The 19,611-nt window shown below is 33.7% G+C and overlaps 1 protein-coding gene across 1 annotated transcript in view; it reads right to left on the bottom strand.

The window, feature by feature from the left end:
• Positions 1-18,334, bottom strand: part of MEOX2 (mesenchyme homeobox 2) — a 161,003-nt gene extending 142,669 nt beyond the window's left edge. Inside the window, exon 1 of the mRNA XM_040352253.1 lies at positions 17,419-18,334. Coding sequence (XP_040208187.1) covers positions 17,419-17,920 — 502 coding nt within the window. The 5' untranslated portion in view covers positions 17,921-18,334. The remainder of the gene's footprint in view (positions 1-17,418) is intronic.
• Between the last annotated feature and the right edge of the window lie 1,277 nt (positions 18,335-19,611).

Raw genomic sequence — 19,611 nt, 5'->3', positions numbered from 1 at the left:
GTACAAGGCCTGACTGATAACTAGCAACTCTTGTGTGTTTCTGTTTTTCCACTACTATGTTACTATTACTAGATTTTTTGGTAGTAAAATGTTGCCAGTCCTGTGCCATGGCCTAGCTCAATGCTCCAAACATTTTAGGGGCTTGTTTAACAGGGTCAAGAACAATGGATACACACCATAAACTCTCCGGGACCAATCAGAATCTCACACCGCCCAACTTTCCGAGACTGGAAAAATCTTGTAATGGCAGAATTTTTAAGCAAATGATCTGTGTAGTCCCACATCACTTTTATTATTTAGGTCAGAAAAGAAGAGAGATGACTCTTAGTTACTCATGCGCACTTAAAAACACATTTACAGCCCCAAAGGCATTATAGAGAGAAATGCTACGAAGAATTGTTAGAAAAATAAAAACACTTGATTGGTTACTATGGGCATTATTACAACTTTTCTTTTGAGCTGCTTCCTTAAAATAAATCCTGAAAGATTTGTACATAAGATATATAAAAAAAAAAAATTTTAGTCAAGAAAAAAGGGGTAATGTGACTCCAGGGAAATAGGACTGCCCTTTGAAAGTCCAATAGCTGGAGGCTAGACAATCTCTTCTTCACTGGAAGTTAAAACGGGTCACCGTGGATTACTAAACTGTGCATGTAATCATTTCTCTTTATACGGGATTATTGAAACGTGTTAGCCATTGATTATTGCTGAAAGTTTGGAGTTTAAGGGATTTTTTTTTAGTTTATTGGCTGACTTAAGTTATTAAAGATTCAAGCTTTTGGGATCTCTTAAGCCAGAAGAAGGAATCTATAAGACATCCTGGAGGCTTGAGGCTTTTAAAAGTTAGGCAATAAAGGAGATCACTTAAATTTCTAACTTACTGGTTTATTGAATATTCCAGTGTGTGTGTTAAATAATTCTGCAAAGTCATCCGAGATTCCTGACTCTACTAGGCTCCTGACTCCATTAAGCTCACCTCCTTCCCTTTTTAACTCACTACCCGTCACCGCTTAACTCACCACCCATCTATATTTAATTTGTCGTCTTTTCCTGTTTAGCTCACCATGCATTTCCATTTAACCCACTGTCCTACCTGGTTTAACCAACCATCTGTGTACATTTAACTACTTATCTAATCCCATTCAAATTACTGTCCCACCCCAACTCACCTTCTGTCTTTTTTTTCAATTCACCACCCTTCCCTATATAACTCACCATCCTACCCTGTACTATGTGTCTCATTTTAATTTACACCCCTTCCCCATTTAACAACTCACCATCTGTTTCCATTTGACTCACCAGCCTTACCAATTTAACTCACTATCCTACCCTAACGCACCATCCATCTCTATTTAATGCACCACTCTTCCTTATTTAACTCACCATCCTACCCTAACTCACCATGCGTCTCAATTTAATTCACCACCCTTCCCAATTTAACCACCTATCCTACCCTGAAGCCTCGTACACACGGCCGAGGAACTCGACGTGCCAAACACATCGAGTTCCTCGGCCAGTTCAGCCCTGAAGCCGCCGAGGAGCTCGGCGGGCCGAGAGCTCCCATAGAACAACGAGGAAATAGAGAACATGTTCTCTATTTCCTCGCCGAGGTCCTCGTCGGCTTCCTCGGCTGAAAGTGTACACACGGCCGGGTTTCTCGGCAGAATTCAGCCAGAAACTCGGTCGGAAGCTGAATTCTGCCGAGGAAACTGGTCGTGTGTACGGGGCCTAACTCACCATCTGTCTCCATTTAAATTACCACCCTTCTCCACTTAACTCACCATCCTACCCTAACTCACCAACCATGTCCATTTAATTCACCACCCTTTCCCATTTCACCATCTTTCCTTTACTTACCATCCGTCTTCATTTCATTTACCACCATTCCTCACTTAACTCACCACCCTACCCTAACTCACCAACCATCTCCATTTAATTCACCACCCTTCCATATTTAACTAATCATCCATCTCCATTTAATTCACCACCTTTCCCCTTTTAACTCACCATCCATCTCTATTTAATTCACCACTCTTCTTTACTTAACTCACCATCCGTCAACATTTAATTCCCCATTTAACTAACTATCCTACCCTAACTCACCAACCATCTCCATTTAATTCACCACCCTTCCTTATTTAACTCACCATCCTACCTTTACTCACCATCTGTCTTCATTTAATTTACCACCCTTTCTCATTTAACTCACTATCCTACCCTAACTCACCAACCATCTCCATTTAATTCACCACCATTCTCTATTTAACCTACCATCCATCTCTATTTAATTCACCATGCTTCACCCCAAACTCACCATCCTACCGTAATTCACCACCATTCCATATTTCACTCATCATCCATCTCCATTCAATTCACCACCCTTCCCCGTTTTACTCACCATCCTACCCTAACTCACCATCCATCTCTATTTAATTAACCACTTCAGCCCCGGACCATATTGCTGGTCAATGACCGGGCCACTTTTTGCGATTCGGCACTGCGTCGCTTTAACAGACAATTGCGCAGTCGTGCGACGTGGCTCCCAAACAAAATTGGCGTCCTTTTTTCCCCACAAATAGAGCTTTCTTTTGGTGGTATTTGATCAATTCTGCGGTTTTTGTTTTTTGAGCTATAAACAAAAATATAGCGACAAATTATAAAAAAAAAATGAATATTTTTTACTTGATGCTGTAATCTAATGATACGCCCGTCGTAAGTTACCTGAATCTGGCTATTAAAACGTATGAGCGAATTCCCTGTCATCTCAACCCACTCCACACTGCTGAGCAATGCCCATATACAATGCTGTACAATATTGGTGACCGTTCTCAAGATCTTTTGCAGGATACGTCAATAAAAGGACCCCAGCTATTGATTTATCACTGCAGACTGTTTAGCAATGGCAGTAGATATACTTAAAAAGTATGAGTGAGTTCCCTGTCATCTCAGCCCGCTCTACACTGCTGTACAATGATGGTGACCATTCTCAAGAGCTTTCGTCTTTTGGAGGATCAGTCAGGAGCAGGCTTCCAGCTATTGATTTTCCACTGCTGTCTGCTTTGCAATGGCAGTAAAAACTTAAAAAGTATGAGTGAATTCCCTGTCATCTGAACACGCTCCACACTGCTGAGCAATGCCCATATACAATGCTGTACAATATTGGTGACTGTTCTCAAGATCTTTTGTAGGATATGTCAAGAAAAGGACCCCAGCTATTGATTTATCACTGCAGACTGTTTAGCAATGGCAGTAGATATACTTAAAAAGTATGAGTGAGTTCCCTGTCATCTCAGCCGCTCTATGCTGTACAACACCCCCCATTGTATAAATACTTTATTTTGCCTCTATATGACAGAATAGATGTTGATGCTCCAATGATTACATTTATGATTTATTAAAAAAAAAAGTACAACTTTCTGATGTGCTCTAGAGCTTTTTCGGGCATGGACTCTAAGGCCTTGTACACACGACCGAGTTCCTTGGCAAAAACCAGCAAGAAACTTGCTTGGAGATATTTTTTTTGCAGAGGAAACCGGTCGTGTGTACACTTTCGTCGAGGAAACTGTCGAGAATCTTGACGAGCCAAAAAGAGAGCAAGTTCTCTATTTCCTTGACGGGAATGGAGAAAATTGGCTTGTCGAGTTTCTCGACGGCTTCACAAGGAACTTCGACGAGCAAAACGTGTTTCGCCCGTCAAGTTTCTCGGTCGTGTGTACGAGGCCTAAGCTATATGCACCTTACCCATTAGCACACAGAGGCTGATTTATTAAAACTGGAGAGTGCAACATCTGGTGCAGCTCTGCAAAGAAACCAATCAGCTTCCAGGTTTTATTGTCAAAGCTTAACTGAACAAGCTGAAGTTTGAAGCTTATTGGCTACCATGCACAGCTCCAGTTTTAGTAAATGTTCCCGTGTGTGCTAATGGGCAAGGTACATATAGCTTAGAGTCCATGCTCGAAAAAGTTCTGGAGCACTTCAGAAAGTTGTACCTTATTTTTTTTTTTTTTTTGTAGTTAACTCTTATGCATCCACCAAGACCATATAGTGTTCTGAGATCGGTTGTTAGACTTCACAATGATGGATAGGAGAAAATTATTTCTGTATGTGCTATGCTGGGCCTGAAGCCTCGTACACACGACCGAGGATCTTGACGGGCGAAACACATCGTTTTCCTCGTCGAGTTCCTTGTTAGGCTTGTCGAGAAACTCGACAAGCTTGCTTTGCGTACACACACACAGTCAAGACAAAATCTCCTCGTTCTCAAACGCGGTGACATACAACACATACAACGGCAGGGGAAGTTCGATTCCACTGGCTAAACTCTTGGGGCTGGTTTTGCTAATCTCATGTGTTTGCGTGTTAAGTAAACGTTTGGTAAGAGACGATTTGCACTTTTCAGTCTGTTACAGCTTGAAAAATGTGTTCTCTCCATTACAAATGCTACTTTTACTCCTGTCTCATACTTTATTCTGAGCAAGCGCGGGTTTCTTAGCATACACACGCTCGAGTTTCTCGTCGGGAACCAGCCCGACCAGGAACTCGACGAGCCAATTTGAGACTCCCGTCGAGGAAATAGAGAACTTGCTCTCTTTTTGGCTCGTCGAGTTTCTCGACAGTTTCCTCGACGAAAATGTACACACGACCGGTTTCCACGGCAAAAAAATATCTCCCAGCAAGTTTCTTGCTGGTTTTTGTCGAGAAACTCGGTCGTGTGTACGAGGCCTTATACTTTTATGGTCAGTCCCGTTAGAAGCTAATTGTATATGTTTATACTTCTTTAATAAAAATTATTAAACAAAATGTTTTTTTTATTTTGTAACCACCCTCTGTTGTAGCCCTCTACAGGTTAAAATACATTTTAACAAGATGGTTTCTAGAAATGCTTGGCTTTATAATAAAACAAGGCGGCAACTGCAGTTCTGTAAAAGTCATTTCAGTGCGGTTATCGTTAAAATAAGACTATGAAACAAACAGTTGGGGAAGGCCCGTTAAGGCTCTGTTTTTACAATGCACGCAAAATATCGGGAGCTCAGAGAGTTTTCTTCATTGAAATCATGTTTTACTACTGTACCAATCCACTTAGAACTTACTCAGTAAAAATATACAAAGGGATGTTTATTTAAGACTCTCTCCTGGGAAACGGTAGCTCAAGTGTTGGTCAATTCAAATAATTCTGAATTTTTTTTTTTGTTACGCAACCCAGACGGTATTTTTTTATTATTATTTGCTTATCATATCTTCTCATCTCTATATCTATGTTCTCTTCAAAAAAAAAAAAAAAAAATTCTGTCTTTAGAAATAAATATATGTAAAAATTCACCTTTATTTTTCTTTCTATAGTTGCTATAGAAAGAAAAATAAAGATGCATTTTTAGATATATTTAATCCCTAAATGAGAATATTTTTTTTTCATGAGTCTGGTGGCAAGCAAATGTCGTGTGTTAATGTCAATTATATATAGATATTTACTGAACCTTTCTTAGCTTATGCTTTATGCAAATGAATAATCAAAAAAGCATGCTTATTTATAATTGTGTGACTCTGAGAGTCTTTTTTTTTTATTTTGGGGGTAATTTAAAGTAGTAAAGTACCGGCAAAGTGTACGTTTAGGGCAAAAACATGCAAGGTGGACATCCTTTCACCAATGTTTTTTTTTTTAACCTATATATAGAAATATAGTGAACCTCCCTTAGATTTTATCAGCCTTATCTAATGTAATGTATTAATAATAATAAAAAAAGTTTAAACTCTTAAAAAAAAATAATGATAGGCTTATTTATAATTGTGTGACTCTGAGGGTCTTTTTTTAATTGGGGGGGGGGGGGGGGTAATTTAAAGATGTAAATTACCTGCAAAGTGCATATTTAGGACAAAAACATGCAAGGTGGACATCAAAGCATCCGTTCCCCGATATGTTTTTTTTTTAAACTATATATAGATATATAGTGAACCTTCCTTCGATTTTATAAGCCTTATCTGATGTAATGTATGACTCAAAAAAAAAAAAAAAGTTTCAACGCTTAAGAAAAAATAATGATGGGCTTATGTAAAATTATGTGACTCTGAGGCCCTGTACACACGACCGAGTTTCTCGGCAGAATTCAGCCAGAAACTCGGTTCAGAGCTGAATTCTGCCGAGAAGCCCGGCCGTGTGTACACTTTCGGCCGAGGAAGCCGACGAGGACCTCGGCGAGGAAATAGAGAACATGTTCTCTATTTCCTCGTTGTTCAATGGCAAGTGTTCCTCGGCGGCTTCCACACTGAACTCGACGAGGAACTCGATGTGTTTGGCACGTCGAGTTCCTCGGTCGTGTGTACGGGGCCTTAGAGTCTTTTTTTAATTTGTGGGGGGGGGGGGGTAATTTAAAGGTGTAAATTTCCTGCAAAGTGCATGTTTATGACAAAAACATGCAAGGTGGACATCAAATCATCCGTTCCCCGATATGTTTTTTTTTTAAACTATATACATAAACCCCATTTTGTACTTAAAAGTGAGGTATGCCTGTATAGATATATAGTGAACCTTCCTTCAATTTTATATGCCTTATCTAGTGTAATGTATGGTTTCAACTCTTAAAAAAAATAATGATATGCTTATTTGTAATTATGTGATTCTGAGAGTCTTTTTTTTAATTTTGGGGGGTAATTTAAAGGAATAAATTACCTGCAAAGTGCATGTTTAGGGCAAGAACATGTAAGGTGGACGTCCTTTCCTCGTTTTTTTTTTCCAAACTATATATAGATATATAGTGAACCTTCCTTAGATTTTATAAGCCATATCTAATGTAATTTATGACTCAAGAAAAATTTGAAACTTAAAAAAAAAAAAAAATGATATGCAAGTAGAGTTTTCAATAAAACGACTTGGGTATAAGATAGGCTTATTTAACATTACCTGACTCTGAGAGACTTTTTCTTTAATTTGGAAGGTAATTTTAAAGCACTGCGCAAACTGTTGGTGCTATATAAATCATGTTTAATAATAATAATAATAATAATAATAATAATTTACAGGAGTAAATTCCCATCATCTTCAGGGGAAGAACAGTTCTGCAAGGTGGACGGCAAAGACATCCTTCCATCAATATATTTGGGTATGCTTCTATATCCCATGCCAAGTTATCAAAGGTACAGGACAAGAGGGTACTGCTGGACAAAACAATAAATTCTCGCTCGAAGAAAACAAATTATGGGGTTTGATTTACTAAAACTGGACAGTGCAAAATCTGTTGCAGCTCTGCATAGAAACCAATCAGCTTCCATTTTTTTTTTTTTTTTGTCAAAGCTTAATTGAACAAGCTGATGGTAGAAGCTGAATGGCTATCATGCAGAGCTGCACCAGATTTTGCACTCTCCAGTTTCAGTAGATCAACCTCTACATTAGTTATCCGTTCACAATGTGTAGCACCTGTGCTTAAAGCACTGATGGAAGTTTTTTTTATATTTTATTTATTTATTTTATTTATTACAGGTACACCGTCAATTTACGCAGCGCTTTTACATATATATTGTACTATATTTGACATATTTGGTTTTGCATAGTTGCATTATTTTACCTACAGTACAATATATTTTAGCATTTTAAATGACTTTAAATTTTAAATGATTTTTTGTAATTAATTCTTTGTATGCACACAAAATGCACCAAGTATATAAAAAAATTGGATTTGTAAATTTTTCTGTATATCTGTATGGAAACAATAAAAAAAAGTATTGAAGTAAAAAAAAAAAATTTTTAAATGACTATTTTTTTCCTTTGAAATGCTAAAAAACAAAAAATTGTGACACTTTTTGTGTGAATCAAAGTAAACATAACAGAAAAAAAAAAACAACAGCGTGTATTGTCGGATATTCAAGTTCCTGCTTCTTTGCTAACAAAGCAATACCCCGAAAATATGTTTTTACATCTTGGTATCGGCTTCAAAAAAAGGAAATAACTATTTCCCTTATGTACATCTTACACAGGAAAAAGTACAAAATACAGGATGAACCACACATTATACACTTACTGTAAACTGTATACATTGTGGCATACCGTCATTGATTATTATTATTATTATTATACAGGACTTATATAGCGCCTACAGTTTGCGCAGCGCTTTTGAATGCGAGGTGCTTAGAAAATATTCTTATGTATCAAAAATTTATACGAGTTACATAAAAGGTTTGTGCTGGGATGAATATGCTTTGTTCATTTAAATAATTTTTTGGAAAAAATCAATCCATCTTGTATTCTACCTAAAGGGTCACTTTTACTCCCCAGATAATTAGATTTGCATTTACCTGCTTAAGCTCCTTGCCTGATTGGTTGCCTGCAGTGAATGCTTAGCAACAAAACTGGTTGCAGGGGAGATAATGAATAAATATAAATAAGCATATATATATATATATATATATATATATATATATATATATATATATATATATATATATATATATATATATATATATATAGGCATACCCCACTTTTAAGTACACAATGGGGTTTATTTACTATCGCTGGAGAGTGCAAAATCAGGCTCACTTCTGCATAGAAACTAATGAACTAATGAGCTTTTAAGCCCAGCTTGTTCAATTAAGCCTGGTAATAAAACCTGGAAGCTTATTGGTTTCTATGCAGAAGTGAGCCTGATTTAGCAATCTCCAGTGATAGTAAATTGTGTACTTAAAAGTACAAATTATAATTTTATATATATATATATATATCTATATAAAACCATAAACATATATAAAATATAAATATATATATATATATATATATATATATATATATATATATATAGAGAGAGAGAGAGAGAGAGAGAGAGAGAGAGAGAGATCTATATTATCTAAATATATATAAATATATATATATATATATATATATATATATATATATATATATACACACATACACACATTTATTTATTGGAAATCTCATATATATATATATATATATATATATATATATATATATATATATATATATATATATATATACAAAAAAAACAAAAAATATATATACATATATATATATATATACATATATATGTAAAACCAAACATATATATATAAATATATATCTATATATCTATATATATATATATATATATATATATATATATATATATATATATATATATATATATATATATATATATATATATATTTATATATATATTATATATATATATATATATATATATATATATATATATATATATATATATATATATATATATATATATATATATATATATATAGATATATTTATATATAGATATATAGATTATATATATATATATATATATATATAGGAGATTTCCAATTAATACATGTGTGTGTGTGTGTATATATATATATATATATATATATATATATATATATATATATATATATATATATATATATATATATATATATATATATATATAAATAAAGGAAAATAAATAACATAACAATATAATAAAATAAATAATTATTTTATAAATGTATACATGTTATCATAAAATATATTTCACCAGTTACTTATTCACTTAAAAATATGTATTCACGTATATTTCACTTATTATTTTATATACATATTTCACTTATTTTGTTTAACTATTATGACATGTATTAAACGTATTATTACATTAAATACATCATTATGTAATTTTGCTTGTTCTGGTACAAATATCTCTTTACTTAAGTGGTTTGGCGCCAAATTTCCCAATCATGTTTGCGTCTTTTGGAAGTGCGGCGGCTGCTCTAATAAAGGTGTTTGTTAAGAATCTTCACTCAATGAACTGAATTTTGATTCGACTAGCATGTCAAAAACTTCTTATTTATTCCCTCTGCACATGATTGGGTACTCAAAGAAAAATCAAGATTTTTTTAGGTGAAAATTCTCATCACCCTTTAGTAAATTATCCCGATTATGTCAATATTATCGAAAAAAAATGTACTCACATACACAAATTTACTAAAACTGGTGCACATAGAATCTGGTGCAGCTGTGAATAGTAATCAGCTTCCAGGATTTACCCCTGGTTCACACTGATGCTACTTTGAAATCGTGCTACTTTACTTGAAGTAGCGCGATTTTAAAGTAGCAAGGTCAGCGCGATTTCAGGTGCTACTTGATAGACATTTGTGTGGCTTCATACACAGATGTCTATAGAAATCGCACCTGAAATCGGCAAAAAAGTAGTACAGGAACTACTTTTGCAAATCGGTGCGGCGCCGCAAAATCGGTGTCGCACCGATTGGAACAGTGCCATTGCCGCCAATAGGCTGCGGCTTGTCATGCGATTTGATCTCTCAAATCGCATGACAAATCGCTCCAATGTGAACCTAGGCTTATTGTCATAGCTTTGAACAAGCTGAAGATAGAAGCTGATTGGTTACTTTGCACACCTGCACCAGATTCTGAGTGCTCCAGTTTTAGTAAATCTCCTCCAAAGTCAACTGCTTTAAAAAATTTCTTTAAAGCCGGCCATACACGGTTGGAATTTCGAAAGAATTTTCTTCCGAAAATCAAAGAATTTTCTTCCGAAAATCAAAGAGTTTTCGTACGAATTTCACATCGTTAGTGGGCTGCAGCAAAAGGCCGATTTTCGTACGACAATCAAATTTGACAAGTTGGAATTTTTTTGAAAAACAAACGATTTTCTGATCAATGATGGGAGAATCGTGCAAGAAATGTAAAAGAAAAAAGTGCATGTGCTAGAAAAGAAAATTCCCGGAGAAAAAAGAATAATCCCGGCAATGAAAATTCTTTTCTGTAGCAACATGAAGGCTTGGTCGGCCGAATTTTTCAAAAATCAATGGTGGCGCCATCGGATCACAAAAAAAAAAAAAAAACTTTCTGATTTTGAAAAGAAAATTTGTTCCAAATTCGACCGTGTATGGCCTGCTTTACTCTTAATAAAATACTTTTGAAAAAAAAAAAAAAGTTTTCTTTAACGCATTGTGAGTACAGTAATGGGGGTGCCTGCTTATGACTTTATCCTCTATAGAAATGTTCACGTCTGCTATAGTGTTGCTATTGTGCTAATTGATGTTTCCAAAATTACTTCCGGCCTCAAAGTGTTGAAACAGAACAAGTTGTGCTAAAAAAAATAAAAATCCTACCGCTTTTAATAAAGTAATAAATAAGATTTGGAAAATTTTGAGAAAAAAAAGAAAATTACAGAAAACTAGCTGGAAGTATTTTGAAATATTTTTTATCACAATAAAGTAATAAATAAGATTTGGAAAATGTGAAAAAAAAAAAGAAAATTACAGAAAACTAGCTGAAAGTATTTTGAAATATTTTACCACTACTAATCATAGAAAGCCCCCCCCCCCCCAAAAAAAAAAAAAAAATTAAAAAATGTTGATGCTAGACATCTCACAGACAGTTACAGAATATTAGCGAAGTTAATGACTTCAGTCATTAGCCTAATTCTCGTCAAAATACAAAAAAAAATTAAAAAATGACCATAATAATGTCCTGCTAATCATCAGATAAATCACAAGCACTCCAGAGTCTACTATAATACTTAATTGAATCAACGCTAAGACACAAATGAAAACACGTCGCATGCATTATTTTAAAAAATGACCGTGTCACTGGGTATAACTTCCCTGAAAATAAATATGTAATGGCACCTTAATGGCGGTCTACTCCAGCCATAATAGGATAATTAATGCAAAGATTAGGCATGTTTTAAAAAAAAAAAAGTCCAGGGTCAATAGACTGCTATGGGCTTCGAATGCGTAAATCACTCAGTGGCAGCTAAAATGTAAGTAACTGCAAACAGGATTAGGGTCACGTTTATATTGGTTGCATTATGAGATGTCAGGTATGAGGCAAAAAAAAAAACTTACATTTGTGACTTACTGCATAGAATCAAAAAAAAAATAACTTACTACACAGAATGAAAAAAAAAAACTTACTACACAGAATACAAAAAAAAAAACACTACACAGAATACAAAAAAACTTGACTACACAGAAAAAAAAGAAAAGAAAAAGAAAGACACTACACAGAATAACAAAAAAAAACACTACACAGAATAAAAAAAAAACCTGACTACTCAGAAAAAAAAGAAAAGAAAAAGAAAAACACTACACAGAATAAAAAAAAACTTACTACACTAAAACAACATACTACACAGAATAAAAAAAACTTACTACACAGAATAAAAAAAAAAAATGCTACACAGAAAAAAAACATTACACAGAATAAAAAAAAATAACTTAATGACTACACATAATTAAAATATGTTTTATGAACAAAAAATAAGAAAAAAAATCACAATTCCTGAAAAAAATTAAAAAAAAACTATATGTATGTACAGTAACTACGTATTAAATAACTGACTCCCTGCGGTGATACAAAACAATAGCAATGTGAATTTTTACTAAATTGAGTTCTGTTGTGCGCTAAACGCATTTGTTCATTTTTCCAACACAGATATAAGTATGCAATTGTGTGTATGAAAATGTAGCACCCCTTGGGAAAAGATATAAAGCATCAATTTAAATTGCCTTCCTCTGGATCAACTGTGGGTATAGGATTGTATATATAGGATTGTTTATATATATATATATATATATATATATATATATATTCTCCTATTGGTTTTACTAGATTGACTTGTGTCTTTTTATTCAACCAGACAAACTTTGAAAATATAAAGGCATAAAGCAGAAGTTTTCTTTTTTTTTTTTTCCAGTGCTAGTTTCATACCTTTCTCGCTGCAGAATCGTGTATATTTTGGAGAAAAAAGTGCTATTGTGAGGTACAGAAAATGTTGTGCCAGCTTTATAGTGATGATTAAACAGTTGTTTTGCTCATGTGTTATTGATATATTAATTTTTTTTTTTATCCAGAAGTTATTGATATTTTTAATTAGCATTTCAATTGGGTTATCACTTGCTAAAATATGTATATATATATATATATATATATATATATATATATATATATATATATATATATATATATATATATATATATATATATATATATATATATATATATATATATTTATATATTTATATATTTTTTTTTTCAAGATGTGATCTCACCTTTACCTTTTGCAAAAATAATATATATATATATATATATATATATATATATATATATACATTATGTGTGTGTGTAATATATATAGTTATTTATATTTTTATATATGTGTATATATATATGTGTATATATATATATATATATATATATATATATATATATATATATATATATATATATATATATATATATATATATATATATATATATATATATATATATATATATATATATATATATATTATTATTATTATTTTTGCAAAAGGTAAAGGTAAGATCACATCTTGAAAAAATATGAATATATATATATACATTATGTGTGTGTGTAATATATATAGTTATATATATATATATATATATATATAATATGTGTGTGCAATATATATATATATATATATATATATATATATAATGTGTGTGTGTAATATATATATATATATATATATATATATATATATATATATATATATATATATATTTATTTATTTATTTATAAATATATATAAAATATAATATATTCACTTATATTTCACTTACTATTTTATATATATTTCACTTATTTTGTTCAACTATTATGACATGTATTAAACTTATTATTACATTAAATACATCATTATGTCATTTTGCTTGTTCTGGTACAAATATCTCTTTACTTAAGTGGTTTGGCGCCAAATGTCCCAATCGTATTTTTTTTTTCTGACTATACAGAAAAAAAAATGTTTAATGAACAAAAAATAAGAAAAAAAAAATCACAATTCCTTAAAAAAAAAAAAAAAAAAAACCTGATATGTATATAACTACATATTAAATAACTGATTCCTGTGGTGACATAAGACAATAGCAATGTGAATTTTTACCAAAAGGATGTTGTTGTTTTTTTTACCAAAGGGTAATTTCACACCCTGAAAAATAATATATATATAAATATGGGTCAGACTCGATGGACCACTTAGTCTTTTCCTGCTGTCACCCTTCTGTGTTATGATTTGACTTGTGTCACCTTACATCTACCTTTTACCAGCTAGTACCTGGGCAGGTACACTTATTGCGCATCCCCACCGGTTGGGGTAAAGGCAGGTTGTTAGTCTATTACAATGAAAGTCCTAATTATTGCGATCGCAAACAATTTTGCAAATGTTATCCCTGATGCAAAAGGTCATTTTATCTTTTCTAAACGTGTTAAAGTCCAACTTTCAGAATGTATCCGGCGCTTTCAGCTTGCGTCGCCTATTTTACGTTCGTTCATAAACCTCCGATGCCGGGTTATTATGACGGGCAGAGATCCAATCTCTCATTGCAATAATCTCCACATTTATACCCGCTATTAATGGACACTATCCTATTTCAGGCATGACAAGGTTTTTTAAAAATATGGATATTGTTTTTTTTTTTACGAAAGGCAAATCCACTACATGTGCAAACTACAAGTGCAAAGTGCTATTGAAGATTGCACTGAATGTGCACTTTGCACACTTATGCCGCGTACACACCATCACTTTATGTGATGAAAAAAAACGACATTTTCTGTGAAGTAAAAAACGATGTTTTTGAAACTTCAATTTTCAAAAACGATGTTGCCTACACACCATCGTTTTTTCACAATGTTCTAGCAAAGCGAGGTTACGTTCAGCACGTTTTTCCATTGAAGCTCGCTTCATAACTAGCTTCTGGGCATGCGCGGGTTTAAAAATGTTGTTTTAAACATAGTTTTTTTCTACACACGGTCAATTTCTGTGAAGTAAAAAACAACGTTTTGAAGAACGACACATAAAATTGAAGCATGCTTCAATTTTTTTTGGTCGTTTTTCACAAGACATAAAACAACGTTTTCCCCCACATACGGTCATTTAAATTGACGTTTTTAAAAACGTCGTTTTTTTCATCACATAAAGTGATGGTGTGTACGGGGCATTATAGTTTGCACTTGTAGTTTGCACTTGTAGTGCAAAGTGGATTTGCCTTTGGTAAATAACCCCCTTTGTGTCTTTTACTATCAGTTATGGGTACTGGATCATCTATGGGTCTAGCATAGCGTATATGGAGGTTCTCTATTTGTGTTATTTTACTATTGGTTGCGCTAGATGGATTTTTGTCTTTCTTCAACCTCACTATGTTACTACGTCACTTGATTTTTATAAGTGGCATTATCTGATAAAATGTTAAATTTTATCTAACAGACGGAAGTGGCGCTTATCCCATTGAGAAGTATTCCTGAAGGCGCACTTATCGCAGGTTACGGAGCTGTTCTAGAATTGATATATTGGACATAATCCTTGAAAAAAATGACTAAACGAATAAATGACTATAAATAAGATAATAAAAGACCCATCACATCGTATGGAATCTACCGCTGTAGAATGTTGTGCTGTTAAGCTGTCAGATCAGCGGGGAGCTCTCTGCCAGTCACAGTCATAGAAATCCCATTGTAGATGTAAAATAATAATAATCTTCTACTAGTTTGAAAAGTAAAATTTCAACATTTTAGAGTAATAAAATTGTATTTAAATAAAGAGAGATAGATGTAAAGGTTGTAGCTAGATGGAAAGATTGTTAGGAAGAAAAAAAAAGAAATAGATACAGTACATTGTAGTTAGATTGATTGATTTGTTTTATTATGATTATTGATATATTGTAGTTAGTTAGTTTGATTGATTGGTTGATTGATTGATTAATTAGTAGACAGATAGATAGATAGATAGATAGATAGATAGATAGATAGATAGATAGATAGATAGATAGATACAGCAGATCTATAATAGATACATTGTAGTTAGATTGATTGATTTGTTTTATTATGATTATTGATATATTGTAGTTAGTTTGATTGATTGGTTGATTGATTGATTAATTAGTAGATAGATAGATATATAGATAGATACAGCAGATCTATAATAGATACATTGTAGTTAGATTGATTGATCAGTTGATAGATAGATAAATAGATAGATAGATAGATAGATAGATAGATAGATAGATAGATAGATAGATAGATAGATAGATAGATAGATAGATAGATAGATAATAGATAGATAGATAGATAGATAGATAGATAGATAGATAGATAGATAGATAGATAGATAATAGATAGATAGATAGATGATCGATTTTATTGATAGAGACTTCTGATGATTTTTATCATTATTTTTATCACTATTTTACTATGTATACATGTTTTGTTTTATTTTGAGCAGCTGCTTTATCCATATCCTAGCCATAGGACGTAGATAATTTTATTTGCAGAGTTGTAAATATCTATAGCCCCATAAGCGCCGAGAGTGTGAAATTAGGCCTATTTTCCCACAATTTGTTTTGATAGATTGATTATTGATAGATTGTCGATTGATTAATTCGTAGATGGATAGGTAGATAGATAGATATAGCAGATCGATAATAGATGCATTGTAGTTATATTGATTGATCAGTTGATAGATAATAGATAGATGATAGATTGATTATTGATAGATTGTAGTTAGACTGATTGATTAATTAGTAGATAGATTGCTAATAGAGAGATAGATAGATAGATAGATAGATAGATAGATAGATAGATAGATAGATAGATAAATTGATAGATAGATAGATAGACAGATAGATAGATTATAGATACATTGTAGTTAGATTTATTGATTAGTAGATAGATAGATTGATAGATTGTAGTTAGATTGTCTAATCGATTAGTAGATAGACAGATAGATCGATAGATCGATACAACAGATAGACAATAGATAAAATGTAGTTAGATTGACTGATCAGTAGATAGATAGATACTAGATAGATGATAGATTGGTTATTGATAGATTGTAGTTAGACTGGTTGATTATTAGATAGATAGATAGTGAGGGAGAGAGAATAGATAGATAAAGCAAATACATAATAGAAAAATTGTAGTTAGATTGATTGATTGCTTGATTTATTAGTAGATAGAAAAATAATAGATACATGATAAATAGATTATTGATATATTGTAGTTAGTTTGACTGATTGATTGATTGATTGAATAGTAGATAGGTAGATAGATAGATACAGCAGGTAGATAATAGATACATTGTAGTTAGATTGATTTATTAGTAGATCGACAGATAGATAGATAGATAGATAGATAGATAGATAGATAGATAGATAGATAGATAGATCTGGCCAGCTATTACAAAATTTAATGAACCGATGAGCCAAAAATGATATTTTGAAACAAATATAGTTTGAGTTTCTTTTTTACACAGAACAATCATTTGGAGAACAAGAATTATAATTTTAGACCATTAAAGTTTCTATCACAGCGCTGCTATTGGTGCTGAACTGAAGGACCTCTGCAAGTTTCTAGGGATTTGGGATGCCAGTCACGGGATGCCCTCTCCCCAAGTACATCGTAAGCCCTCTCTTACCTGAGCTGTCACTTTTCCTTTTGGCCGTCCTCTTGTCCATGTCGGAAGGGGAGAGCGTCTGCCTGCCATAGTCCCCGCTTGCGCAAGCCGAACCAGAAGAGCTGTTACTGCCCAAGTTAGAGGCGTTCGAACACAAAATAGAGGGGCTGTTCCCTAGTTCTGGGGGTCCCGAATCCTGCTGGAGGCAGAGGCTATGCCTGGGGGAGGCCAGAGGGGAAGACATCTGAGGAATGTGCCAGTTGGATTGCAAGCTCTGGTGCTGCTGTTGCTGGTGGTGATGATGGTGGTGGTGGTGGTGGTGGCCTCGGTGGTGCTGGCTACCAAACATGCCCTCCTCGTTGGGGTAGCCGGTGATGATGCAAGACGACGAAGACGTGGAGAGGTCGGGGTAGGACATGTGGTCGGATCTTCCGTGCAGGGCCAGGGACGACTGGGAAAAGGGGTGCAAGCCTTGCGAGGTGGCGTGCGGGCTGCGCAGGCAGCCGAACAACGTGTGTTCCATGGCATGCGAAGTTTCAACGGGAGAGTTTGCGAAAAAAGGATTAAACTCCACACGGCTGTCACTTTTCACTGTAAAATGATATAGGCTTTTTTTTTTTTTCCTCTCCCCCCCTCCAAGTAGTAACGGGAGCACCGATCAGATAATCCAGGTCTTCAGCTCAGTGGTGGCTGCTCTCCTAGGCTTAAACCTTCTACACTGACCCAGATGAGCTGCTCTCTGTGAGCTACTCAGATGTCAAGAGTAGGAGAGGTTAAAGACAGCAGAAGGTGGTCCCATGAAGCTGCTTTAAGGGGGAAACAGCTTGCAGAGGATATAAATAGTGTGTAATGTGAGCCGGGGGCTGGCTTAGCAACACAGCACTGACCACAAACTCTCTCCAAAACTTTAAGAGGTCTCTGTGTACAATGCTGCAGCATCACCAGCACCACTCGCTGCTCCTCATAAGACCAAGCTGGAGACACGGCAACACCGAGCTTACCTTTCACCAAGAACCAGGACAAGCCAAAGTCACCGGAGGCAAAGAGATCTGCTGACATAGGAGCTGACACCGGGGGGCCTGTGCTTCATGGATCTCTATACTTCATGTGCATTTTAAAACATTGTACCTAAAAAAAGAATAAAAATAGTTTCAGGAATTTATTAATTTTATTTTATTTCATTCTTTTCTTTTACTTTCTTTTCTTTTTCCTTCTTTTCTCTTTTATTTTCCCTTTCCTTTTTGTTTGTTTCCATTCCTTTCCTTTTTGCTTTTCATTTCTTTTCCTTTCCTTTTTTTTTCTCTACTTTGCTTTCTTTTATTTTCCTTTATTTTCTCTAGTTTCCTTTCCTTTCTTTTCCATTCTTTTCCATTCTTTTCTTTTCTTTTCCTTTTCCATTTTCTTTTCCCTCGTCTTTCCATTCATTTCCTCTCTTTTCTTTTCCTTTTCCCTTTTTTTCTCTTTTTTTTCCATTCATTTCCCCCCCCCCCCCCCCCCCTTTTCTTCTTTTTGTTCTTTTCTTTTCCTTTACTTTTTTTTCTTGTCTCTACTTTCTTTTCATTTCTTTTCTTTTCCTTTCCCATTTTCTTTCCATTCCTTTGCTTTTTCCTTTTTCTTTTCTCTTTTTTTCCTTTTCCCCTTTCTTCTCATTCCTTTCCTTTCTTTTCTTTTACTTTTCCCTTTTCTTTTTCTTTTCTCTTTTTTTCCTTTTATTTCCATTCCTTTCCTTTCTTTTCTTTTCCCTTTTCTTTTTCTTTCTTTTCCGTTCCTTTCTTTTCTTGTCTCTACTTTCCTTTCCATTCTTTTCTTTTCCTTTTCCTTTCCCTTTCCCCTTTCTTTTCTTTTCCTTTCCCTTTCCCCTTTCTTTTCCATTTCTCTTTTCTTTTCCGTTTCTCTTTTCTTTTCTTTTCCTTTCTTTTCTTTTCTCTTTTTCTTCTTTCCATTCCGTTCTTTTCCTTTTCCCTTTTCTTTTCCATTCTCTTTTCTTTTCATTTTCTTTTCCTTTTTAATTTTCCCACTATGAGAATTTACCTGTGCATTTCCTGTGTATTTTATGGACAAAGCCCCCCCTGTACATTTCTAAACATTTTGGGCCAGATCCACAGTGAGAGTACGCCGGCGTATCTACTGATATGCCGGCGTACTTTAAAATTTCCCGCGTCGTATCTTTAGTTTGAATCCTCAAACCAAGATACGACGGCATCTGGGTTTGAT

Source organism: Rana temporaria, chromosome 5, assembly GCF_905171775.1.
Source record: "Rana temporaria chromosome 5, aRanTem1.1, whole genome shotgun sequence".
In the NCBI taxonomy this organism is placed as follows: Eukaryota; Metazoa; Chordata; class Amphibia; order Anura; family Ranidae; genus Rana; species Rana temporaria.
The sequence above is the reverse complement of the archived record's forward strand: the minus strand, read 5'-3'. Positions and strand labels throughout refer to the sequence as shown.